This window comes from Microcaecilia unicolor, chromosome 8 (genome assembly GCF_901765095.1).
Source record: "Microcaecilia unicolor chromosome 8, aMicUni1.1, whole genome shotgun sequence".
Lineage (NCBI taxonomy): Eukaryota > Metazoa > Chordata > Amphibia > Gymnophiona > Siphonopidae > Microcaecilia > Microcaecilia unicolor.
In genome coordinates, this window is record NC_044038.1 from 85,953,962 (window position 1) to 85,981,599 (window position 27,638).

General features: G+C 46.9%; 1 protein-coding gene across 2 annotated transcripts in view; it reads right to left on the reverse strand.

Annotated features, from left to right (window-relative positions):
- Positions 1-20,628, reverse strand: part of USF2 (upstream transcription factor 2, c-fos interacting) — a 344,237-nt gene extending 323,609 nt beyond the window's left edge. For both annotated transcript variants that reach the window (XM_030212692.1, XM_030212691.1), the window contains exon 1: positions 19,828-20,628. In XM_030212692.1, coding sequence (XP_030068552.1) covers positions 19,828-19,865 — 38 coding nt within the window. In that variant the 5' untranslated portion in view covers positions 19,866-20,628. The remainder of the gene's footprint in view (positions 1-19,827) is intronic.
- Positions 20,629-27,638: the final 7,010 nt, after the last annotated feature.

Consider the following 27,638-nt stretch of genomic DNA (forward strand, 5'->3'; position numbering starts at 1 on the left):
AGCTCGACTCAGGAGAGAGACCTTGGGGCATTGGTGTCTGAGGATCTAAAGGTGAAGAAACAATGCGACAAGGCGATGGCTGCGGCCAGAAGGATGCTAGGCTGCGTAAAGAGGGGCATAACCAGCAGAAGAAAGGAGGTGTTGATACCCCTCTACAAGTCATTGGTGAGGCCCCACTTGGAGTATTGTGTTCAGTTTTGGAGGCCGTATCTTGTTAAAGATGTAAAAAGACTGAAAGCGGTGCAAAGAAAAGCTACAAAAATGGTATGAGATTTGCGTTACAAAACGTACCAGGAGACTTGCTGACCTAAACATGTATACGTTAGAGGAAAGGAGAAACACCTTAGTAAGAAAGGAAAGAACCAGACATAAGACAACCCATTCCTTATAGAATTCCAAAAATGGGGACTGGCCAGAAAGAGCCTGTAGCTCTGAAACTCTGCAAACCGAGGAATTGGCTACTAGAAACACTGTCTTAAGCGTTAAATCCTTCAGAGAGCAGGAAGTCAAGGGCTCAAAGAGAGCCCTAGTAAGAACCAAAAGAACCAAAGTTCAAATCTCAAACTGGAAAAACAGCTCCTGGAAGGAGGACGGAGAAGACCCGCTCCCTAAAGGAACCATGAAATATCCAGACGGCTAGACAAAGCCTTACCCCGAATGTGCACCCAAAACACGAGAGGGCCACTACTTGGACCTTTAGAGAAGCTAGCGCTAAGCCTTTATCAAACCCCTGCTGCAAGAAATCTAAGATCTTGGGCACCAAAGGGAGAAATGTCTCGATCCGAACACCACGCCTCGAACACCTGCCAAGTCCTGATATAATTAAGAGAAGTAGCCGTGGCAATCACACTGGTGAATAACCTTGTTTTGTCAACCGTGTCCGCTCAAGGACCAAGCCCGTAAGGCAATATCGAGCCAGGTCTGGATAAACTACTGAACCCTGTACTAAGAGCCTGCGGGACTCCGGCAGCCTGAGACGAGAGTCAACAAGAAGGCGCATGAGATTGGCATACCGCAGTCTGCGAGGCCATTCTGGAGCTATCAAGATTGCACAACTTCTGTGTGTTTCAATTCTTTGAATTAGATTACCCAGAAGAGGCCAAGGAGGAAAGGCGTACAGAAGTCCCGACGGCCAGGACTGAAGCAGTGCATCCACCCCGCTCGCCCTGGGGTCTCTTCTTCAACTGAAGTATTAAGGCACTTTTGTGTTGAGATTTGAGGCCAAGAAATCCATGACCAGAGGCCCCCAGCGATCCACGACCATTTGAAACACTTCTGCCCCGAGAGCCCATTCTCCCGGGTCCAGGGAGTGATGGCTGAGAAAGTCCGTGTGAACATTCGCCATCCCTACTACGCCGAGATAGCCACCAAATGTTTCTCCGCCCAGGTCATAAGGTGCACTGCTTCCTGCTCCAGGAGACGATTTCTCGTTCCTCCTTGATGATTGACGTATGCCACTGCTGTGGCATTGTCCGACAGAATGCGCACCAACTTCCCTTCGAGCAGAGGGCGAAATGCTTCCAATGCCCAACAAATCGCCCTGGTTTCCAAGAGGTTGATCGAGCAGAAAGCCTCCTGGTGCGACCACAGGCCCTGAGCATACTAACCAAAATGGGAAAATTTGGTTCTTACCTTAGTAATTTTCTTTTCTTTAGTCATAGCAGATGAATCCATTACAAATGGGTTGTGTCCATCAACCAGCAGGGGGAGATAGAGCACTGAAAAACCACAGTGCCTCATGGCCAGCTAGCTCCATCTGCCTCTTCAGTATTTGAAGCTTCCAAAGCAGTGTGACATCGCAAAGTAGCATAACATGAACTTTCCTCACAGCGGATGAACGCCCCAAAACAGGAGCAATAACACAAAGGAGGGACGAACTCAACCTCCTATAACAGAACAGAAATCCTGCAGACTGTTTTCCAACTTCTCCCAATGAGGGAACATATCTACAGGAAAAACTGAACATAAAACAACATCAATCACACAATGAATCACTGAGGGAGGGCTCATGGATTCATCTGCTATGACTAAAGGAAAGAAAATTACGAAGGTAAGAACCTAATTTTCCCTTCCTTGTCATCAAGCAGATGAATCCATTACGAATGAGATGAATCAAAGCAATCCCTAGATAGGGTGGGAACAAGCCACACCATGTGCCAGCACTTGTGCTCCAAAATGCGCGTCTCTCCTGGCAGCCACATCCAGCCTGTAATGTCGGGCAAAACAGAGCTTAGAAGCCCATGTCGCTGCACTGCATATCTCTTGAAGAGAGTGCTCCAGTTTCAGCCCAAGAAGAGGAAATCGCTCTTGTGGAATGTGCCTTGAAGGCTTCAGGCGGAGGCTGGCCTGACAGCAGATAGGCTGAAAAAATAGTTTCCTTGAGCCAACGGGCTACAGTGGCTTTAGACGCTGGGGACCCTCTGCGCAGACCTGATAACAGCACAAAAAGATGATCAGAGGTCCTAAAAGCATTTGACATGTGCAGATACTGCAACAGAGCCCTTCGCACATCTAGGAGGTGCAATTGCCCAAAGGCTTCCGGAAACTCCTCTCTGGAAAAGGAAGGCAGGAAAATAGGCTGGTTTAGGTGAAACGTAGAACCACCTTATGCAGGAAGGAAGGCACCCTACGTACCATAACTCCGGACTCTGAGAATTGCAGAAAAGGGTCTCGACAGGACAGCACCTGGAGCTCAGACACCCGTCTTGCTGAAGTAATGGCCACCAAAAAGACCGTTTTTAGGGTCACATCCTTCTCTGAAGCTTGCCTTAGAGGCTCGAAGGGCGAACACTGAAGGACCTTTAAAAGTAACCCCAGATTCCAGGCCGGACACGGAGCCCGCACAGGAGGACGGAGCCGAAGCACCCCTCTAAGAAACCGTGCCACATCCGGATAAGCAGCCAGGGAGAGGCCAGCGACCTTCCCTCAAAAACATGCTAACGCTGCCACTTGAACACGCAGGGAATTATAGGCAAGGCCTTTTTGTAAACCATCCTGCAAAAAGTCAAGTATCGGCGAGACAGAAGCCCCCATAGGTGTAATCGCTTTCACAGCACACCAAGCCTCAAATTGGCGCCAAATCCTGGCATAAGCCACGGAAGTGGAACGCTTACGGGCCTGTAGGAGAGTGGAAATGACTTTACTGGAATAACCTCTCTCAATTGCACCCTCTGAATAGCCATGCCGCAAGACCAAAGCGGCAGGCATCCTCCATGGTCACCGGTCCCTGTGACAACAGATTCGGTACCAGAGGCAAAGGAAGGGGAACCTCCACCAGCATCCGCCGGAGGTCAGCATACCACGGCCTCCTGGGCCAATCTGGGGCAATGAGAACCACCTCTCCTTGATGTAGCCGAATCTGCAGGAGTACTCGCCCTATCAAGGGCCACGGAGGGCCTGAGGCCAGGGTTGAGCAAAGGCATCCAACCCCGCCGAGCGAGGATCTCTCCGTCTGCTGTAAAAGCACGGGACTTTGGCATTTGCGCTTGAGGCCATTAAGATCCGCTACGGACGTCCCCCACTTGGCACAGATCTGAAGAAACACTTCGTCTGCCAGTTCCCACTCTGCTGGGTCGATTTGATGCCTGCTTAGATAATCGGCTTGCACGTTGCTCTGACCTGTAATGTGAGCTGCTGACAGAAACTGCAGATGTAGCTCGGCCCAGTGACAAATCTGCGCGGCCAGTGCTCTGCACTGTCGCCTTGTCGATTTATGTAGGCCACTGCTGTCGTGTTGTCCGACATCACTCTGACAGCCAATCCTTCCAGGGTCGAGTGAAAAGCCAGAAGAGCCTGGAAAATCGCTTTCAACTCCAAGCAATTGATGGACCACTCCGACTCCTCGGGTGTCCAGAGACCCTGGGCATGCCTTCCCCGGCAACGTGCACTCCAGCCCTTCAGGCTGGCATCTGTTACCACCAGGCACCAATCGGGGAGCGCTAGCGGCATTCCTCGGCGCAGCATGCTGTCTGAGAGCCACCACTCCATACTGAGCCAGGCCGCAGGGAACCACGTGAGTCTGCACTGATAATCCTGAGAAATAGGAGACCATCATTGAAGCAGGGAATACTGCAGAGGTCTCAGGTGCGCTCTCGCCCAGGGCACCACTTCCAAAGTGGCCGTCAACGACCCTAACAGTTGGACAATGTCCCAAGCGCGGGGGCGAGGCATCCTCAGGAATAGACGGACCTGGTTCTGAAGCTTGCACCGCCTTTGCTCGGGAAGAAAAGCAAACCCCGAAGCTGTGTCGAACCGGACCCCCAAATATTCTAGAGATTGAGAGGTGGGGGTCAGGTGACTTTTGGCTATATTGACGACCCAGCCCAGAGATTGAAGTACTGAGACCACTCTGGCTGTTACCTGATGACTCTCCTCTGTCAAGTCCGCTCTGATGAGCCAGTCGTCTAGGTACGGGTGAACCGGAATACCCTCTCGCCTGAGAAAAGCAGCTACTACCACCATTACCTTGGAAAAGGTTCGGTGAGCTGTGGCGAGGCCAAAAGGCAAGGCCCGAAACTGGAAATGTTTTCCCATCACCGCAAACCGAAGAAACCTTTGGTGCGGGGGCCAAATAGGAATGTGCAAGTAAGCTTCTTTCAGGTCCACAGACGTGAGAAACTCTCCTGGCTGTACCGCCGCAATGACGGAGCGCAGAGTTTCCATGTGAAAATGCCGCACTCTTAGAGACTTGTTAACTTCTTTTAAGTCGAGGATGGGCCGAAAAGACCCACCTTTTCGCGGCACCACAAAGTAAATGGAGTAACGGCCGGAGCCATGTTCGGCGGGAGGCACCGGGGACACCGCCCCTAGGTGAATCAAGCCTTGCAAGGACTGCTCTACCGGGGCATTGAATTCTATTCTGTAGCCATCTCTGATCAGGTCCAAAACCCACTGATCTGAGGAAATCTTGACCCACTCCTCTAGAAAGAGGGAAAGCCGTCTTCCTATTGCAGAAATCGAGGAGAGGGCCGGCGCACCATCATTGAGAGGGTCGCCCTTGAACTCCAGGCCTTGAGCCGGTCGCTGCGGAACGCTTGTCCGAACGAAAGGAGTTCCTCTGCTGAAAGCGGGCACGAGAAGTGAACCCAGCAGAATGCCCTGGGCGGTACCTTCTAGCTTCACGGAAGCGAGGTCTGTAAGAGAAGGGAACCGCCTGACCCTTGGAAGGAGGCCTCGGCCTATCCTTGGGTAAGCGCTGGGGTTTAGCATCCCCCAGGCCTTTAACAATTTTCTTCAACTCCTAACCAAATAGGAGAAGGCCTTGGAAGGGCAACTTAACCAACCTTTGCTTAGAGGCCATGTGAGCCACCCAATGCCGTAGCCATAGAAGGCAGCAAGCCACCACCGCCACAGCCATCTGTTTAGCCGAAGCTCTGACCAGATCATAAAGGGCGTCAGCCAAGAAAGACAAGGCCGACTCCATCCGCGGTGCCACCTCAGTAAGGGGCTCCGCTCCACCCCCGGGCTGTTCCACTGCCTGTTGCAACCAAGCGAGGCAGGCTCGGGCAGCATAGCAGCTGCATGCAGACGCCCGTAAGGATAGGCCTGAAATTTCAAAGGACCATTTCAGAGCTGATTCCAGGCGTCGGTCCTGCATGTCTTTCAGGGCGACTCTTCCTTCAACTGGGAGGGTAGTCCTCTTTGTCACAACTATAACTAGGGCATCCACTTTAGGCACTGCTAGGCACGCCAAATGCTCCTCACTTAGAGGGTACAATTGCCCCATTGCCCTGGCGACTTTCAAAGGCCCCTCGGGGTCAGCCCATTGAGCCAAAATAAGCTCTTGGATGGAGTCATGCAAAGGAAAGGCTCAAGCAGGCTTCTTAGTACTTGCCATCCTTAGATTACCAGAGGAGGCTTCGCCACTCCCAAGATCTTCAATAGAGAGGACCTGCAAGGCATCAGAAATAAGCGCTGTCAGCTCGTCGCGGTGGAAAATCCTCACCGCGGAAGGATCATCTGGATCCGGTGGCAATCCTGCACCTTCCTCTGGCTCTTCAGAACACGACGGCCTGCCAGACCCCTCAGAATCCTCACACCCCGACCACGGGGGGAAAAGGGGGGTGCGCCACTCTGGGAAATTAACCCTTCTGCGCTTGATTTGCGGCCAGCTGTCAGGGGAAAACACACCTGACTGCAATCCGAGGCCGGGCTCCACTGGAGGGGGAACAGTTAGCAGGGCAGAATGAGACTCCTGCGGGAGAGCTCTTTTTAACATGAATGCTTTATGCAGAAACACAAACTCAGGGGAGAAGGGCTCACCCTGGCCTCCCGGTTCCAGTCCAGGGATAGAAGCTCCCGTTAGCCTCCACACAAGGCTCCCCTCCAGTTTCAAACCCCTCCGCTTCTGCGGGGGTCGCTCGTCCAAAATGGCACCCGCTGCCAGTTCCACTGAGCGGGAAGAAACATCGCTCGCCATGCTCGTGCCGGCCCTGACATCTGAAGAGCATGATTTACAGAGCCCTGCTGCGGGTCTGCGCTTGCCACAATGGGAACAGCGCTTAACAACCTCCGCAGCCATCGCCGAAAATGGAGGATTCGCGCCAAAAACGTCCCGATCGCAGGCCCTCCCCGGAGGAGCTACAAAACACTCTTACCTCACCTGACCGAGTCCCAGAGCTCCGGTCACGCTGCACAATCAGAAGAAAGCCTCTTTTCTGGAATCGCAGCGCCAAAGCACGACGCAACTTTTTTTTTTTTTTTTTAACGCTGTGAGGAAAGTTAGAGGCAAATTTCCAACTCCAGAGGATCAGTAGAGTGGGAAAGGCAGGGAAAGGACAAACCAAGGTGCCTGCAACCACAAAGGAGAGTGTGGGAAATGACAGGGACAGGGCAAATCTGTGTGTTTACATCCACATCGGGGGCCGGGTAAGGCAGGGAAAGGGCGAACCTATGTGCCTTTAAAGTGGAGCTGCAATAGCCCCCAACACCCCTGCTACCAATGGCCAAAGCACAAGAGCCACCCCAGGCAGATTTTTTTTTTTTTTTTAAGGAGCTGAATAAGCTGCGTCTACCCTGCTGGGGAGATAGAGAATACTGAAGAGGCAGATGGAGCTAGCTGGCCATGAGGCACTATGGTTTTTCAGTGCTCTCTATCTCCCCCTGCTGGTTGATGGACACAACCCATTCGTAATGGATTCATCTGCTTGATGACAAGGAAAGTGAGCTTCCCAACCTTTGAGACTGGCATCCATTGTGACTACTGTCCACTGTGGCAGATCCAGAGGCATTCCCCTGGTTAAGCTGGGCATCCAAAGCCACCAATGCAAGCTGCTGCGCTCCCAAGTTCTCAAAGGTAATTTTACTAGAAGGGGAGACCATCTGGACAGCAGAGACTGTTGTAGAGGCCTCGTGTGCGCCCTGGCCCACAGTACTGCCTCTATAGTTGCCGCCATAGAGTCCAACACTTAAAGATAATCCCTTGCACAGGGGACCTACCTGCAAAGGAATGCCTGAATCTTGGCCTGCAACTTGCGAATCCTGCTCTGAGGGAGAAAGACTCAGCCTTGAACCGTGTCGAAGGAAACCCCCAGATAGTCGAGTGACAGACAGAACTAGGCTGCTCTTTAGAAATTAACCACCCAACCCAGAGATTGCAGAAACTGTACCACTCAATCCGTGACCTGTACAATTTCTTGATAAGACTTTGCACTGATCAGCCAACTGTCCAGGCAGGGATGAACTAAAATGCCTTCCTCCCGGACAGCTGCAGCCACTACCACTATCACCTTTGTGAAAGTGTGAGGAGCTGTAGCAAGTCCAAAAAGAAGAGCCCGAAACTGGTAATGCCTGCCCAAAACCACAAACAGCAGAAAACGCTGATGCATCGGCCGAACAGTGATATGCAAGTAAGCTTCCATCAAGAACTCTCCGGACCTGACCGCCACTATGACCAACCAAAGGGTCTTCATACGAATGGCGGAAACCTTGAGGGCCCAACTGACCACCTTGAGGTCTAGAATTGGACTGAATGACCCCTCCTTCTTCAGGATGACAAAATAAATGAAATAATGACCCTGTGTGAACTCTATGGAAGGTACTGGGCAAATAGCCTGTAACTCGAGAAATCTGTTTAGTACCCCGAATCACACCCACCTCGAGACAACAGCAACAAGGAGACTCCAAAAAGACGTCTAGAAGATGCCACACGAATTCTAAGGGGTACCCGTCTCGAATAACCTCTAGCACCCACTGATCGGAGGTAATCTGGGCCCACCTCCAATAGAAGTGTGTTAACTGAGCTCACACAGGAATTAGAGGCTGGACCCATAAACCTTCATTGGGCAGGATGGGAGGGGGATTGAAAGGAAGCTCCCAAGTCCCTGTCCCTCTGTGGGTCCCCATAAAAGATTGAGTCTTCTGAAAAAAACAAGATCTCTGAGCCAGAAACACTCGCCCTGGCCTATATCTGTGAAAATCTCCCCCCCCCCCCCCCCCCCCCCCAGCAGGGAGCGGAGAACGACTTTAGTCTCTCCTAGACTCTGAACCAACTTGTCTAACTCTTCCCTGAAAAGAAGAGAACCATAGAACAGAAACTTACTCAACTTTGACTTAGAAGCCGCGTCCGCGGACCAACTCTGCAGCCACAGCGAGCATCTAGCGGCCAAACTCAAGCTGTTAGCAAAACATACAAAGAATCTGCCAAAAAGGCACAGCCCATCTCAAGCTTTGCCACTTCAGCATCCATTAAAGTCAGATCATCTGAAACTCTGCTCAGACTAGCAGAAGCATGTCCTAGCCACCAAGGAACCACAGTTGGCTGTTTGAACCGCCAAGGCAGAGACATCAAAACTGCTCTTTAAAAGGGCTTCAATACACCTACCCTGAACATCCTTCAGAGTCGTACCCTCGTCCACCGGGACCATATTCCTCTTAGTAACCGCTGAGACAACAGCATCCACTACAGGGGGTTTAACAAGGTCCTTGTCAGCATCTGGAACAGGATACAGTTCAATCCACTGATCTAGCAAGCCAAAAGGGAAAGTCTGGGGCATCCCACTGAGCTTGAATTATATCTCAAATGTCTTGATGCACAGGAAACGTCTTACCTGGATGTCTAATAACTTTCACTAGAAGAACCACCTTAAGGTTCTCCATGACTGGGGACTGGTCCTCCTTAAAATGCAAAGTAGAAGCCACCAAAGAAATAAGATATTGCAAATCTTACTTGTGGAAAATACAAACCACAGAAGGATCCTCTCCTGGAAGCGAGGGGGTCCGTCCCCCCCCCCCCCCCCCGTTCCAACATGCTTGGGTCCTCAGAAAGCATCTCCTCCCCCAAAATAGTCAGGCCCATCAAAAGAGGGCATGTCCTGATCTGGATCAGATACCAGATCCTCCTCCAAGTCCCAGGCCCCCCTGGGACGCTTTGTAGGCAGGGCCTGCTGCTTTATATTCTCCCTCAAAGGAGCTGAAAGGGGATTAGACTTCTGCTTATACATCTGTAAAACAAACTCAGGCAGGAAGCCGCCTTCTGAGGACCCTGAAGGCACAGAAAAGGCTAAATCATCCAGTTCAACGGCAGTGGCTGTACAGGAGCAGTTCTGTCAGTCGGCACAGAATAAGACAAGATGGTGGCGTTTCCTGCCACTCTGTACACTGGCGCTGCCTCCAAGCCACCCAAATCCCTGAAAACCACAGCTGCCGCCAGTGCTACAGAAACAACTCAGGAGGAATCGGAATCTACTGCACCATCCACTGCCATACAGAATTTGCAAACCCCAGCAGGCATGAAACCACACAGGAGACATACTGAACACCGCTTAAGTTTCTCAGCCATGGCACTGAGTGAAAACGATGGCACGGTCTTTTTTTTTTTTTAATAACTGAAAAGAGAAAAGAAAAAGCTGCCACCGACTGAGGCAGGCACAAAGCCACTTTGCTCGTTCGCGCCTGGGAATGACACTGCCTTTAGCTCAAGTGTACTTTTTTTTTTTTCAGCAGCTGCCTTTCCCAAAGCCTAAATCACTCTTCCCTCGAAAAGTTGAAGGCTGGTTGACAACCTGCAGGAAACTACACAACTAGGGAGACCAAGAGAGAAAGGGGGGGAGGGACCTGGCCACCCGAATGTGACATCCCCGAGGCTTAGAGAGACTCCCGCAGATATCAGCCTCCAGACACAGCAAGAGACACTGGGACACAGAAGAACTAAAATTTAAAACACCAAATGAGAGAAATATTTAAAGAAATAACACCCCTATCATGGTCAGACCATTTTCTAATTAAATTCTCCCTAAATGACCACCTGAAACAAATGGCACCTCCCAGAGTTTGGAAGGAAATCAGAGACAAAAAAAAGTTGACCACTGAGATTTTCCTAGAGGCCTTGGACTATCCGCATATAGATGAAAAGACAACAGTGGCATAACAAATTGACATCTGGAATATACACCTAGCCAAGACCTTAGAGAAAACAGCACCACTAAAAAAGGTCTTATACCCCACTCACAAACGCTCACCTTGGTTTTCTCCAGAACTTCAGATCCTTAAACGCAAAGGATGAAAACAGGAAAGGAGAAGGCGCAAATCTCACCAGGATGAAGACAGGCTAAACTGCAGGAAGCACATGGCAAAGTACCGCCAAGCCTTAACAGCAACCAAAAAACAGTATTTCTCTCAATGAATTGCACAGGCTGCCAATTCAACCAAGCAGCTGTTCAGTATAGTGAACAGCCTACTGCAACCCCCACAACAAAACCAGCCTGCCCAGTCTAAACTGAATTGCAATGATTTTGCTGCATACTTTGCCAACAAAATTAAAAGTCTCCACCAGGATTTACAGGCAATCCCACCCAGTGCCCAACCAGTCAACCAGGGGTCCACAAACTCGCCCCCTACTAACAGAGACAGACGAAACACTTTTAAACCTAATGACAGAGGAGAGCCTTGACAAAATCCTAAGAGACCTTCGACCAACTACCTGCTCCCTCGATCCCTGCCCATCAAAGATGCAGCAGGCAAGTATGGGCCTTATAGAAGGCGCCACAAAAATTGTGAACACCTCTCTAATGGGCAACTACCAACAGCATTAAAAAGGGCAGTGGTTCGCCCTCTGCTGAAGAAAACCAACCTTGACCAGGACAAACTTGAAAGTTACAGGCCAGTATCCAACAACCCGTTTCTAGGGAAACTCATAGAACAAACAGTCTGTGTTCAACTTAATGAATGGCTAGAAAAGAGTAACTGGATAAATCCATGTCAATCTGGATGCAGACCTGGTTATGGAACAGAAACGGTCCTCGTATACCTGCTAGATGATCTTCACAGAAACCGAGACAAGGGATTTGCCTCGATGTTAGTACTGCTAGATTATATCTCAGCAGCTTTTGACACTGTGGATCATGATATCTTGCTTGCACGACTGACAGAAACAGGTATCAATGGAACAGTACTTGCCTGGTTCAGATCCTATCAGACAGGCAACAATCCATAATGATTGGCAGCAACTCACCACCACCACAGACACTGACCTGCGGGGTACCACAAGGATCGATACTGTCACCTATTCTGTTCAATATCTACCTCAAGCCACTAGCTGAGCTGATTCGGTCAATGGACACTCAGTTCTACATCTACCCATTCAACCTGACTTACCTACAGCCTTGAATAAACTGATTACCTAACATCAAGAATGGGCTAAACACAACAAACTTTGCCTGAACCCAAGTAAAACCGAGCTTCTCTGGGTCCCTAACACAAATGGATACATACCTGACATCAAAATCCCTTTTGGGAAGTATGAACTCCCCCTCAAATCACAAGTCAGGAACCTTGGAATACAGTTAGATTCAACACTTACTCTGATCCCCCAAATCCAAGCAACCTTCAAGAACTGCTTCTACTATTTGCGACAGCTATGCTGCCTCTCACCTTACATCGAGAAGGTAAATCTTATCCCAGTTGTGCATGCCATGGTAACATCAAGACTGGATTACTGCAATGCACTATACAATGGTCTGACTACAAAGGGCCTGCACCAGCTCCAGTCGATTCAGAATGCAGCAGCAATACTCACAGAATGTTACAAGCGACGTGACCACATCACACCATTTTTGTAAAAAAAAATTAATTTGCTACCAGTACAATACATAGCTAAATTTAAAACTCTATGTCTGATCTTCAAGGTCCTGAAAGGAAATGGCCCCGAGTTCCTGAAGAATAGGATGATCCTCCACACACCGCCAAGGACACTAAGGTCCTCCCAAGGACTTTCACTAACTACACCCTCTCCAAAAGACATTACAAGATGTGATACCCGCAAGCGAGCCTTCTCCGGAGTAGCCCCCACACCCTGGAATGCATTGCCTGAAAGGCTCCGCTTAACACAAGACTACTTCTACTTCAGGAAGCAGGTGAAAGCTTGGCTCTTCAACCAAGCCTTTAACGGAAGAAGTAACTAACTTGTTAGTCTCACTCACACACACAAGAATTGACTGTGGCTGCACATACTGCAGCGGGACATGTTTAGCCACTCCTACCCTAGCTGAGATAATATTTAACCATCTCTCTGACCTCACGTGCAACTTTCTTCAAAATCACCTTACTATCTAATTCTTCCTACTTTCTTACTCATCTATATCTTACAAGTTTGCCTTACCCTTCACTACCAATTATAATGTTCTAGTACATATTGTGTTGTCATTGCAAGTAGTATACCATGCCATACTTTGTATTGGTCGAATATTTTTACTGCATATTCTTACTGTACACCGCCTTGAGTGAATTCCGTCAAAAAGGCAGTAAATACAGTAAATAAAAAAAAATAAATACACGTTATTTAAAAATTACAGAAGAAAAAGAAATAGAGAGAGAGACTGAAAGGGATCATCACCTTCCACCTGCTGGAGACTGATAATATTGGGTCTAGCTACAGTTAGTCAGGGCTCTTATTGGCTCTCTCTAGAGTCAGAGTTTTCAGTATCCACCTGCTGGAAGGTGTGCACAACCCATTAGTTGCATTCTGGCCCGGTCCAGAGGGGCGCTACGGAAGCTTTTAATATTCAGATTATTTTTGGTTTGAATCACACATTCTAATCTGATCTCACCTGTGGTCTTTCTCTTAATACCTCCTTGATAATCTGCTAACCTTACCTCCATCTATCCTATAAAGAAAAAAAAAAAAAGACCCAAAAACCTCCCTTTATTTCCACTTGAGGAGGGTTCTGGCCTCTAAAAGTTGCTATATCTCCATCTTCCTCCTTATAGTCCCTCCCTATCCTGACTGTATAGTCCCTCCCTACTGACCCTTGGGTTAACTCTCCCTATATAGGAAAATCAAGAGACAAGTATCTTCAATATACCCTACTTGGTCAATCCTACTCATTCATATCCCTCAACACAGTTCACCTTTTCACACTTGTGAATCACATCAATATGACCTTCATTCAATGCAATACATGTTGGGCTTTAGTCCTAAGGCAAACCATCTGAATCCTAGCATGCCCCATCTGTCTCCAAATATCAGCTATGAAAGATGACATCAACAACCTCAAGAAGGAATTGGGCAATCCTGGATGCTTCTTTAACTGTAGCCAATTCCCTGACAATTTACCACCACCAATGCCACAGAGAATAAAGCAACAGAGTTATCAGTGGCGTAGCCAGAAGGCAATTTTTGGGTGGGCCAACAGGTTGGATGGGTGGGCGCTAGACAGTGGTGTGCTGGTAAATGTTTTAACAACAGGCTCTCTCCCCGGTACACCTCTGCACCCCCCCTCAAAATTGCAGAGCTGGCTATAGCCAGAGAGAGAGCCTGGGGGGGGGGGGGGGGGGGGCAAAATGAAGATACATACCTGTAGCAGGTATTCTCCGAGGACAGCAGGCTCAATATTCTTACATGTGGGTCGTCATCCGCGACTTCAAAGCTCTGGAACCTTCTTGATCGTTCCATCGCGTGGGCCGACCCACCGCGCATGCGTGGACGGCTTCCCGCCCGCGACGCGAACGTGCAGCAATCAGTTTAATAAAAAGCAAAACAAGATAAATGTAAATTAACTCCAACGAGGAGGAGGGAGGGTTGTAAGAATATTGAGCCTGCTGTCCTCAGAAAATACCTGCTACAGTTATGTAACTTCATTTTCTCCGAGGACAAGCAGGCTCTAATATTCTTACATGTGGGGTATCCCTAGCCCCCAGGCTCACTCAAAATAAAGAACATTGGTCAATTGGGCCTCACAACGGCGAGGACATAGCTGTGTTTCTTTTCAGGTCAATCTAAGTTAAGTGAGAGTGCAGCCAGGAACAAAACAGAAATGGGCCTAGGAGGGTGGAGTTGGATTCTAAACCCCGAACAGACTCTACAGCACCGACTGCCCAAACCGACTGCCCAAACCGACTGTCGCATCGGGTATCCTGCTGAAGGCAGTAGTGAGATGTGAATGTGTGGACTGATGACCACGTTGAAGCCTTGCAAATCTCCTCAAAGGAGGCTAAGTGAGCCACTGACGCAGCCATGGCTCTAACATTATGAGTCGTGACATAGCCCTCCAAAGTCAGCCCAGCTTGGGCATAAGTGAAGGAAATGCAATCCGCCAGGCAATTAGAAATGGTGCATTTTCCGATGGCAACTCCCCTCCTGTTGGGATCGAAGAAACAAACGATTAGGCGAACTGTCTGTAGGGCTTAGTCCGCTCCACGTAAAAGGCCAATGCTCTCTTACAGTCCAAGGTGTGCAACTTGTCTTCACTAGGGTGGGTATGACGAGGAAAAAATGCTGGCAAGACAATTGACTGGTTCAGATGAAACTCCGACACCACCTTTGGCAAGAATTTAGGGTGAGTGCGGAGGACTACTCTGTTATGGTGAAATTTAATATAAGGTGCATGAACTACCAAGGCTTGGAGCTCACTGACTCTACGAGCTGAAGTAACAGCCACCAAGAAAGTAGAAGGGATGGGACTAGGGCAGGGGTAGGCAACTCCGGTCCTCGAGAGTCGCAGGCAGGTCAGGTTTTCAGGATATCCACAATGAATATGCAGGAGATAGATTTGCATACCATGGAGGCAGTGCTTGCAAATCTATCTCCTGCATATTCATTGTGGATATCCTGAAAACCTGACCTGCCTGCGGCTCTCGAGGACCGGAGCTGCCTACCCCTGGACTAGGGGGTGGGTGGGAGGGAGGGAGCAGAAGATGGATGGGACTAGGGGTGTGGGGGAAAGGGGAACAGAGCAGAAGATGAGTGGGACTTATTGGTGATTGAATGGGAAAGGAAGACAAGAGAGAGAAGAAAGGGAAAAGCCAACCTGGAAAAAAATTCAGAAGACTGACACATGGAAAGTGGAAGAGAGTGGGACCAGCCCAATCAGAAAAATAAAAATGCTCAAAAGTAGAAAAATATATTTTTATTTAATATTTTTTAAAGATTGAGATGTGCCTGCTTTGTGAAATGTACATTTTTATTTTTTAGTTTTGTATTTTGCAGAGTACAGGAGAAAAAAAAACATTTGTTTCTCTCTTACCAGTATTGCCCTGCTTGTAGAGTCTGGCTTTCTTAGGTGAAGGGGAAAACGGGGGTCTCCATTTCAGTTTTTGTCTGAATGTTTTTTTGTGGTCATATATATATTTCAGTGTTCTAGGCTTGTGTGTGTGTTTTGAATAACTATAATGAATATGTGTAAGATGTATATACACAAATGAATATGCTAATATGCTAGTGTGCCACGCCCCCCCCACCATGAAACTGTCAAACTACGCCCATGGGTGGACACCTCTTATAGAATAGTGCTTAGCACCGATTTTTTTCTGGCACTTATTTTTGAGTGCCATTTATAGAATTCCTCCTTCAGTGTGCAGATTACCATCAGTAACAAAGGTGCTGGCAGGAGGGGTAGGTGGTGCAGTTTCACCAGAGCAACACAGTGAAGGGGTTCTTCCCTGCTGTGTTCAGAAGTGCCTGCACTGTGCATTTACTGCTGACATAGCTGTTACCCTGCCCACTTTAGCATCCCTAAATATCCGGGTCAAACACCTATGGATCATCTCAAAAAATATCTATATATATAAAAGATAGTGAAACAAGAAAAGGTACAGAGCAGCAAAAGTGACCAAAGAAACGAAATGCCTTTTCTATAAAGAAAGGCTAAACAGGTTAGTACATAAGTAGTGCCATACTGGGAAAGACCAAAGGTCCATCTAGCCCAGCATCCTGTCACCGACAGTGGCCAATCCAGGTCAAGGGCACCTGGCACGCTCCCCAAACGTAAAAACATTCCAGACAAGTTATACCTAAAAATGCGGAATTTTTCCAAGTCCATTTAATAGCGGTCTATGGACTTGTCCTTTAGGAATCTATCTAACCCCTTTTAAACTCCGTCAAGCTAACCGCCCGTACCACGTTCTCCGGCAACGAATTCCAGAGTCTAATTACACGTTGGGTGAAGAAAAATTTTCTCCGATTCGTTTTAAATTTACCACACTGTAGCTTCAACTCATGCCCTCTAGTCCTAGTATTTTTGGATAGCGTGAACAGTCGCTTCACATCCACCCGATCCATTCCACTCATTATTTTATACACTTCTATCATATCTTCCCTCAGCCGTCTCTTCACCAAGCTGAAAAGCCCTAGCCTTCTCAGCCTCTCTTCATAGGAAAGTCGTCCCATCCCCACTATCATTTTCGTCGCCCTTCGCTGTACCTTTTCCAATTCTACTATATCTTTTTTGAGATACGGAGACCAGTACTGAACACAATACTCCAGGTGCGGTCGCACCATGGAGCGATACAACGGCATTATAACATCCGCACACCTGGACTCCATACCCTTCCTAATAACACCCAACATTCTATTCGCTTTCCTAGCCGCAGCAGCACACTGAGCAGAAGGTTTCAGCGTATCATCGACGACGACACCCAGATCCCTTTCTTGATCCGTAACTCCTAACGCGGAACCTTGCAAGACGTAGCTATAATTCGGGTTCCTCTTACCCACATGCATCACTTTGCACTTGTCAACATTGAACTTCATCTGCCACTTGCACGCCCATTCTCCCAGTCTCGCAAGGTCCTCCTGTAATCGTTCACATTCCTCCTGCGACTTGACGACCCTGAATAATTTTGTGTCATCGGCGAATTTAATTACCTCACTAGTTATTCCCATCTCTAGGTCATTTATAAATACATTAAAAAGCAATGGACCCAGCACAGACCCCTGCGGGACCCCACTAACTACCCTCCTCCACTGAGAATACTGGCCACGCAATCCTACTCTCTGCTTCCTATCTTTCAACCAGTTCTTAATCCATAATAATACCCTACCTCCGATTCCATGGCTCTCTAGCTTTTAGAACAGAGGGAATATGATACAGCAACATTTCTCAATCAGAGTGCCTTCAGATCTAATCAGGTTTGCCAAAGAAACCTCACAACAGCCTGATGATCAGGTGCAGAATAGTATCCAGACCCTGCTCACGGTATCTCACAATAACAAGAAAACACCAACGGTGGCTTTCAAAACATGCAAGACATCCTTTCTATGCATGTATAGTCGCACATGCCTATCTTTCCTAGGCAAAGAGCCCCCAGTATTAAAATTAATGGGCAGCATTGCAGACCCCATAGATAGCCACATCCCTCCTCCACAGTCCCGTAAGTATTTGCCAAGTCCTTATAGCCTCCAGTGGGGGGGGGGGGGGGGGGGGGGAGAAGGGGTTTTGGTGCTCTCCTACCTCTTCTTCTGGCTGTATTAGACCTCTCTATGTTTACACTTGACTGCTCCTTGGAGAATGGCGATGTTAATGTAGGTATGTCACTGGAAGTTCTAAAGAAGTTCCTCCACCAAAACAAAGCCTTTCAGGTGTACAGCGCTGCGTATGCCTTGTAGCGCTATAGAAATGATAAGTAGTAGTAGTAGTAATACAAATTCCTTGAGTTCAACAGATGGAAATAGCAACGTTTCATTTTCCTAAATACAGGAATTCTTACCTTATGTGTGTTTCATTTCTAAACAGTCTGACTCAAAAAGAAAGAGCATTTTTCTACTGAAATTTGTAGTTGTTCCTGTTCCATCCGAGATAAAACATTATAATAGTTTCAATCTCACTAAAATGTATTGTCAGTCAGCAGTTTGTTTCCTGCAATCTGTGGCAATGCTACCTGAATATCTTAGTTAAGATGTCATATTGCATCAAGAAAATAAATAAATAAATAGATCCCTTTCAAATTATAGTAACATAGTAGATGATGGCAGAAAAAGACCTGCATGGTCCATCCAGTCTGCCCAAGACAAACTCATATGTGTATACCTTACCTTGAATTTGTACCTGTCCTTTTCAGGCACAGACCATATAAGTCTGCCCAGCAGTATTTCCCGCCTCCCAACCACCAGTCCCACCTCCCATCACCGGCTCTGGTACAGACTGACTGACAGGGGCCAGCAATATGATGACCTAGTATTTTATAGTATTCCGGGCCCAGCCCATCCGGCCCCGGAGCTTTCACTAGTTTGAGGCGCTTCAATGCTTGCTGTATCTCAGGCCCAGTGATTGGCACATTAAGACTGTACAGTTGAGCCTGAGAAAGAGTGGGGGAGCTCCAACTCCCTAAAAAACTCCTCCCTTCTTTCCACATGACAATACCCTTTAGAGTTTTATAAAAATCAACAAATGCCTCTTTTATGGCCCTCTTCTTTAGTAGTCAGAGCATTATGCTAAGGAACATTCTATGAAACTCTTACGTGGCATGTTTAAAACAAATAAAATGTTTTCATTCAACATAATTAAGCTTGGGACTATATTACCCGAGGATGTGGGCATGGCTGTTAACATAACTGGGTTTAAAATGTATTTGGACAAGCTCTTGGTGAAAACTTGTGTTTACAATCTGTTATCCATGTAAAATTGAGAAAGCCACAGCTTGTACATGAAGCTAAAGGAAAATGGATCTACTCTTCAGCATCCTGCTGGATTAAACATTGTCCGAGATAGGCTTCTGGACACAAAGACCCTATGGTGCTTGCTTCTTACACTTGAATCGTGGAGGTAGGAACAACCTTATGGACCCAGGCTTAACAATATTAACATAACACCATGGTGCTCATTTTCAAAGCACATAGACTTACAAAGTAACCCTGTTATTATGCAAACATATATGAGCAAACAGTTTTAAGAACAATTTAGGACATTCAAAATATTCGAAAGCAATGTTTGCATGCATGCAATCTAAATCCTTCTTCCCTTGGCTAGGTCCGTGCAACCTCTTACTTAACTGTACTTGTAATTATTTGTAATTATCTTCCCCTCTGCCCTCTTTTACGTCCTATTCCCTGGCTGAGTTTCTACAGCCATGTGAATTCTATTGTGTTTTTTACATTAGATTTTGTGCGCTCTCAGATTCGCTGTCTGGAGTTACATTCTTCCATTTTTTTTTCCAAAGATAATTTCACACGTGTTATTTCTCCTCTTTGCTGGCTCTGTACCCTATTTTCATATATAGCAACTATACTTTATCTGCTCTCCGTATATTTATGATTGTACCTTTATATTTACATCGCTATCTCGGGCATCTTTTCAAAGCGATGGGGGGTATGGATTAAACTCCACATAAATGACCCCTCCCCGGAAAACATAAAAAAAAATTGTTCAATACTTCAGGTACCCGCTGGCCTATGTTGTCCGGATCGTTGTTACACTATTAAATATTCCTCCCCCTCTCTCTCTCTGCCCCAGACATCTCTCTGCCAGTCCCCGGTTGTTCTCTCCCAGTCCTCCATTTTGTGTGGCCTTCCGGCCCAAGTCCCGGTTCTGAACGACTAATAGTTCCTACAGTCCGGAGCCTGAAGACTACTTCTCTCCCAACATGGTCAGCGCTGCCGCTACTGCTTCCATCGCTTACCTGGTGTCAGTGTCCAGGCCAGGATCCAGCATATCCATCGGAGACGAAGGAAAGGAAGAAGGGAAGGGATGGGGGAGGGAAGGAGGAAGGCGACGGTGGCGGCGCACGGGGCCCAATCTCTCAGTCTCTCTTCGGCTCTGTCAACTCTGGGTCAAATCCTCTTTGAGGAAACTAACCACCACCGCCGCAGTTAGGCCTAGAGACACGGGAGCGCTGTTGATCACGGGGACAAACACACGGGTCATGTGAGGAGACTCCTTCCCCACCTCCCGCCGCCTCAGCCGGGACACGTGAGGAGGAGACACAGACAACAGTGTGGAGACCAGAGAAAGGGGAAAGAGATGCGCGGCAGCCCAGCGAGCCCAAACGGACGCGAAATCCTTCCCTTCCTTGTTCCCGGCGGAGGCCTAGACGCAGGACGAAGGGAGGGTGAGAGCGTAGGAGACCGCGAGCAAGGATACAACAGCTAAGCGTGAGACGCCACACCGTAAAGTCTGGCCGCGCAAGGAGACTGGGGACAGCAGCCGGGACGTGGGCGCAAGACAGTACGCAGCAGAGCCCGAGCAGTGCACGCGAAGCGACGGAGGGACAGCAGCTGGGAGAAGAAGCGGGGCGGAAGCGAGAAGATGGATTATTATTTTTAATTATTCGCACTGGCGGCAGATATAACCCGTGACGCTGTAAACAGAGAAAACAAAGCATTTAAGTGTTTGTTTTGTGAGGGGAAAAAATGGGCAGCGGTTGACCAGTGAGGCAAAAAAAAAACCAAACAAAAAATGAGCGCCAGCCGAATTGTTCGATAACGGCCCTCTTTTTTTTTTTTTTTTTGTTTCCCTTCGCCTTGACTCTGGGTGCCCGGGGCACGCCTGCGCCCCTGCCGGCCAGACGAGGTAAGAAGGGAGTAAGTCTCCAATGTTTTTTTCAACCTGGAAAAGTGTCCTCAGTCGTACTAGTGCTTTTATTTGCTTAATACTATTTTTCTCCTTTTTTATATTTGAGGGAGGAAGTACTCTTTATCCCTGCGTATTTTTAGGTATTTTTCTTCCCGATATTGTGGAGATTTGACTGCAACTACTATCCAAGATGGAGAACGAACGCAGCTGCGCTGATGCAGCGACAGGACGTATCCAATCTGGCCTCTCTAGCTAGCACCTGACCCAGCAGGCTTCCGTAGTGGGTAGGGAAGGGTACGTTAATAAAAGCGCTTGGGAGGAGGGTTAGGTAGGTTAGATCGTGAAGAAACAGGAAGTCTGTCTTAGCCTAGTCAGTCGGCGTGCAAACGTACTGGTGGGTGGTAAGTAACTGTAAGCAGCAGTGAGAGGTAGAACGTTTGAATTGGTAGAGGCTTATTACATTTTTGGTCCTAATATGGAAGTTTAAAACATAATATGGATATTTAGCAGGACCCTCAGCTTGTTATTGGGATGTCCGAAGTGTTTATTTAAACTGCTTTTATTAAGGATGTGCTTTCAGCTGGTTTGGGCACCTTAGACGATTTTTGTGTGTGCCGAATCAGTTGTACACCCATAAACCAATGAATTGTTTACATAATCAGTTTGCATGTATTAAAGTTCTAATGTGCATTGACATATTTCTATTAAAACAAGTATGTGAACCAGCTGAAAAAGAAATGTCAGTTTTGAAAATGTGTTTTCGGTCGTGTTCAGCATCTCTAGCCCTAATGGGTCAAAGAAGCTCCCAACTATTGTAATCCCCTCCCCCACTCCTGGGTGAAGCTGGAATACCAAATGTGTTCTAGTTCAGTTGTTAGGTAGTGTTGACCGGGTGGCACGGACACATTCCCCAGAAGCAGAGAGAGGATTCAAATAAAATTAGGGAGATGGAATTGATTTAAAAGTTTCTTTATTCAAAACAATTTTTAACTCAACAATTTAAGGAATTATAACAGACACTAAATATTACCCTTAGTCACTTAAAATACTATGTTTTTTCCTTCTATCAATAACTCTTAATTTTTTTCCTGATTTAAGAACTGTGACTATTAACAATTGTCTCTTTACTTTTGCACAGGATCACTTTATCAGCGGAAGTGTGCAACTACTATCAGATACGTATCTTTGTTTCGCTTTTGAAATTAGTCAATTTGTACAACACTGGTAAACAAACAAACTTTCTCTGAATCTGACAGTGGTTTGGTTTCTTGTCAGATAATTATCCCCTTCTCCAATACTGAACATGACAGTGGAGGAGTGGCCTAGTGGTTAAGGTGGTGGACTTTGGTCCTGAGGAACTGAGTTCGATTCCTACTTCAGGCACAGGCAGCTCCTTGTGACTCTGGGCAAGTCACTTAACCCTCCATTGCCCCAGGTACAAATAAGTACCTGTATACAATATGTAAGCCTCATTGAGCCTGCCATGAGTGGGAAAGCGCGGAGTACAAATGTAACAAATCAGAAAAGTATTCATTTGACTCCTGCACAACTTTATAATATATAAACATGCATGTAACCTTAAAACAAATAATGTCTAAAATGTGCCAACTTTCAAGAATTGATTCTTTGTGTTTTTTTTCCCTAGGTACCTCTTCAGGACAACTTTAAGGTAAGTATAGGTCCATGTTTTTATTTTGCTCTCTTTATCAAGTCTCTTATGACTCCTTTCTCACTGTGCTTTCAATGATGTTTTAAAGGATACTCTTTTCCAGCTTTCTTGCATTATCTTCTTTCTTCTTCTTTCTTTTATCGTTGGGTACCGTGTTGTTTGTGATGTTTACATGTATGAAGCTGTCCGGAACCAGAAACACCTCAGGGTACCTACTACTCTAGGCTTTAATCAACTCAAAGAAGAAAAACCCTACACCCTAACTATATAGTGGCACTGGTAAATGACACTAGCAGCTCTCAGGGATAATTGATTTTCCCCAGCTAAATACCCAATACAAAGAAATGGATAATTCTGTATCCCTATACTTTCCCTCCCGCTGTCAATTTAAATAAAAGGAGTGTAGGGAGTAATTTTCCTTTCAACAACTGGTAGCACAAAATTCCCTGAGATTAATATAACTTCCAGCTGTACTGCATGCACACTGCCACCTAACTGCAGTGTAATAACCTTTCTCTTTCAAATAATTGTTTATTCAAAACTTCAGTGAAGCTTTTCACTTTTAAACCTCCTTCTCAAACCAATTAGATTTGATAGAATCTTAGAGTACACTTCAGCCAGCACTTACATAAGTACATAAGTAATGCCATACTGGGAAAAGACCAAGGGTCCATCGAGCCCAGGATCTTGTCCACGACAGCGGCCAATCCAGGCCAAGGGCACCTGGCAAGCTTCCCAAACGTACAAACATTATATACGTGTTATTCCTGGGATTTTGGATTTTTCCAAGTCCATTTAGTATCGGTTTAAGGACTCGTCCTTTAGGAAACCGTCCCACCCCTTTTTAAACTCTGCTAAGCTAACCGCCTTCACCATATTTTCCGGCAATGAATTCCAGAGTTTAATTACACTTTGGGTGAAGAAAAATTTTCTCCGATTTGTTTTAAATTTACTACACTGTAGTTTAATCGCATGCCCCCTAGTCCTAGTATTTTTGGAAAGCGTGAAACGACGCTTCACATCCACCTGTTCCACTCCACTCATTATTTTATATACCTCTATCATGTCTCCCCTCAGCCGTCTCTTCTCCAAGCTGAATAGCCCTAGCCTCCTTAGTCTTTCTTCATAGGGAAGTCGTCCCATCCCCGCTATCATTTTAGTCGCCCTTCGCTGCACCTTTTCCAATTCTACTATATCTTTCTTGAGATGCGGTGACCAGAATTGAACACAATACTCAAGGTGCGGTTGCACCATGGAGCGATACAACGGCATTATAACATCCTCACACCTGTTTTCCATACCTTTCCTAATAATACCCAACATTCTATTCGCTTTCCTAGCCGCAGCAGCACACTGAGCAGAAGGTTTCAGCGTGTTATCGACGACGACACCCAGATCCCTTTCTTGGTCAGTAACTCCTAACGTGGAACCTTGCATGACGTAGCTATAATTCGGGTTCTTTTTTCCCACATGCATCACCTTGCACTTGCTCACATTAAACGTCATCTGCCATTTAGCCGCCCAGTCTCGTAAGGTCCTCCACTTTTGCTGAATATATTGAATATGACACTTTATTAAATAATCCCGTTTTACCAGCTCATCAAAACATTAACCTCCTGGGAGGATTTATTGTGTCATTTCATTTCTGTCCCACCCCCCACCCCCCGATTCTCAAACTTAGTCACCTCTCTAAAAACGCGTCAGGCTTCTTATGTAATTAAACTTGTTCACTCTTTCCACACTCACAAATAACCTCTAAAACACTCCCAAATCCATTTTTAAACAGATTTTCTCTAAAACTGTTCACAGACACCTAACATACGTCTGCACAGCTTTTCCCTTACCCCAACTGCCTAACTGTAAGTTTAGAACCCACTCCCCAGCTCGAGCCACCAGCATGAGCCTCCAACACTCTAAACCCCCCAGCACATAAACATAGCATGTTTGAATTTAAATGAACACTTTTTGAATCTATACATATAGACTACATTTCAAATTAATGTAAATAGTAGTACCCTTTTCCTCCTTAGAGCCCGAAAATCCTCCTTATTCTCTCTGACACGAGCCTCCTGTCAGCTCCGTCCACGAGCTAGCATCTGGCTTGTGCCCACTTCTGCACCCGGCTCCTCACACTTCCCGGCGCGTGCAGCGCCAACTTCGTGGTTAGCCGCCCTTAAAATACAATAAAAATGCTGGGAAAGTGCACCGGAGCACTTTCCCCAGCTTTCCCAAACCATCTCCGGTCGTCTTCTGCCTTCGGAACCGGCTCTGTAGCTTAAAAGAGCCGGTTCACTTTAAGAAAATGGAGATCCTCGGGCCCTGCGTCGAAAACGCGTGTCCGATGTCAACACGTTGATGTCGGACGCTGACGCAGGGCCAATCAGAGCCCAGACTCCCAGGCTTTCGCCGGCTCTCCTCCCATCTAAATCAGCCGACGCCGACGATCCCTGCAGCGCCGAACAGCTGATGCACACTGTTCCGGTGCTGCAGCCCCGAGCGCGCCACCAGAACGCCCCCTTTCCACGCTAAAACGGCCCCGTTTCCAGTGCCCCCCCCTGGCTGCACACGCCAACAGCTGAGGCTCCTTGCTCCCTCAGACTGTCTCTCCAAAATCGCCGCTCCCCAAGCTCACCGCTGCAGCCGGAAATGCGGGCAGACACAGCCTCAGCTCGCCTCAGAAACTGCCGCCAATGCTACCAACGCTCCGCCCCCTCGCACCTTCAAGGAAAAGCGTCCCTGCAAGCCTGGACCCGTCAGGATGCCCACAGACAACCCGCAGCCTCCCTCAATCAGTCTGCCCTGCCTCTCCATCCTCCACAAATGCTCTGGAGCCCCCCCCCCCCCCCCCCCCCCCCAGGTAAAGCTCAACAATTAAACATAATTTTAACCCCTAGAGTTACATTATGAATGGGATTGATGGTATCTCAAAAGAAGGTGTATATAAAAAGTACTACTTCCTGTCCAGAAATTCTAGATAATGGAAGGATTCCATTTGGCCAAAGCTGCATGTAGACGAAGTAAGGGTTAAACTAACATCTTTGAAAAATATGTAAATTCTCGAGTCAGGAATACTTATTAAATCCACCCAGTTGATAGTCTGTCAAGAAATTGTCACACAAGTGGCAGCTCCCATAAGTGGTTCATAATTTGTATAAGAGAGCTATCTTTTTTCTTGTTTTGCCTTTTTTCCTATTTTATCCAGAGTCAAATTTCAGTTCCTCATTTTGCTAAGATTGCTAATAATTTCTTATGCCAGATCAGCAAAGGTAGTATATAGTTATAGCAAGTAAAATATTTGCAGCAGAATGTATATTTATTTTGTAAATTTACATCCTAATCCACAGAGCAAGATACAAGTTCAATTACTTTTAATAAAACATACTACATAATTCAATAAAACATTGAAAAAAGGCAAAGTCAGACTGATGAAACAGCAATGTAACAGAGTATGAAAGCACTCAATAGGCCTTCACCTTCTTAAATCACTATCATTTTTCTAGAGGAGCTCTAAAAACTGTACATTCCTTAACATTAGGCCCATTAATGCGAGAGACTTGTTTATACGAGGCATTGAGATGTAGGTCCTTGAGCACAGAACATACCCTTCTACAGGACTTCATGGTAGTGTCTGTCACTACTACAATATGTGTGGTGACTGGTAGTGGTTGTGTGTGCCTACTACAGTTTATTTGTATCTGTGAAGAGAGAGTGTACATGTGTATGTGTTCGTGGGAGGTGTGTGCTTGCATGTATGTGGGGTAGATGGGAGGGTTACATGAACACCTAGCCTTTTGCCTTTTTTCCTCTTTCCCCAACCACTCATGTTCTATCTGCCCCAGCAGCCTTCCAGTGGTGTGGTTTGTGCCTTTTGTCTCTGTATGTGACTGGTTATCTCGTGGGCAATTTCTCCAAGTGGTCTTAGTTTTGCTCATACCATGACATGAAAGAACTTCACTCCTAAGCCACAAGGTATATGGAACATGAGGTTGCATTGATGTGCTCATTGTGTGCTTGGGTATTTGCCTAATTTTGGCATTGTGCACTGTGTGCTGGTATTCTGTGCTTGGATGTGCATGTAGCTCCAGTATTGTGCAGAGGTTGTTCTGTCTGTTCTGTCCTCTGACAGCCTTGCACTAGTTTATAATGTGACCCTAAAATGTGTTTAATGCTTTTACTGTTCTCATTTCTGAGGATTTTCATTGCTGCAGTTCTCACTGCAAAGATATGTGAGCAATGCATTGTCTGTAATGTAGTTCACAGGCAATGCAGCCACACTTGCCTGTCTGTATAGGAACTGTTACCATTGGTTGTGCTGCTGCCTATACCTCTTCTTTCTCAGCCAAGCTTGGCTCCTTTGTCTACCTGCTATCATTTCCTGGTCATTCTTACTATCTCTGTCCTGAGAGGTCAGACAGGTATGAACTTTCCCTCCAATCGAGGGCCGTCCTCTTGGACCACCCTTGCCACCTGGTGGCAGGCTCTGTCCCCTTTGGTCTTTACCCCTTCCTCCCTGGGCCTGTGTGAGCTTTCTTGACCCCCCTGTCTCTCTCTCCATGAGGCATTCACCATCTTGCTTCAGACAGCACTTGTCCTGCTTCATTCCTTGGAACGAACTTGGTTTTTTACCTTCAATATATCCTCCTAATGAGATATTGCACTCTCCAGTCACCCAGCTCTGAGCTACTTCTACCTTTTCAACTATTTCTCACCTCTGCAATAAAGCTGCCTCTCTTAAGATTTCTACCTCCAACCTCTGTTACAGCTCTCAGAATCACGGAGTCTCTGTGCCCTGGGGCAACACTTCTGAACATCTGACTGTGAGTAAATTATCTGTGTTTATTCAATAAAAGAAACTTCAGAAAAGATAGAGACTTCAGGTGTGCCAAGGTTATAGTTCAAGATATTGAGGCTTGACACTGTCCTCTCATGCATCAGAGTTTGCACCTTCAGCAGTTCAGAAGTACCTGGCAATATGAAAAGGCAAACAGAAAAGTGGGCACAAAACCAGGAGTCCCAGAGACTGGATCACAGTAAAGCTAAAACCAAATTTTATTAATTAGTATATTTGACTCGACACAACCGTTGTGTTTCGGCCAAAAGGCCTGCATCAGGAGTCTAAATACTAAGGTAGACAGCTAATGATGAGCCAGAATAAGAAATACTGGCGAATAATGTATAAATGGTCTTAAAAAAGACCTTTGTATTGAATTGTGGAACGGATCACTTGCGTGAAGGGTTCAGCAGTGATC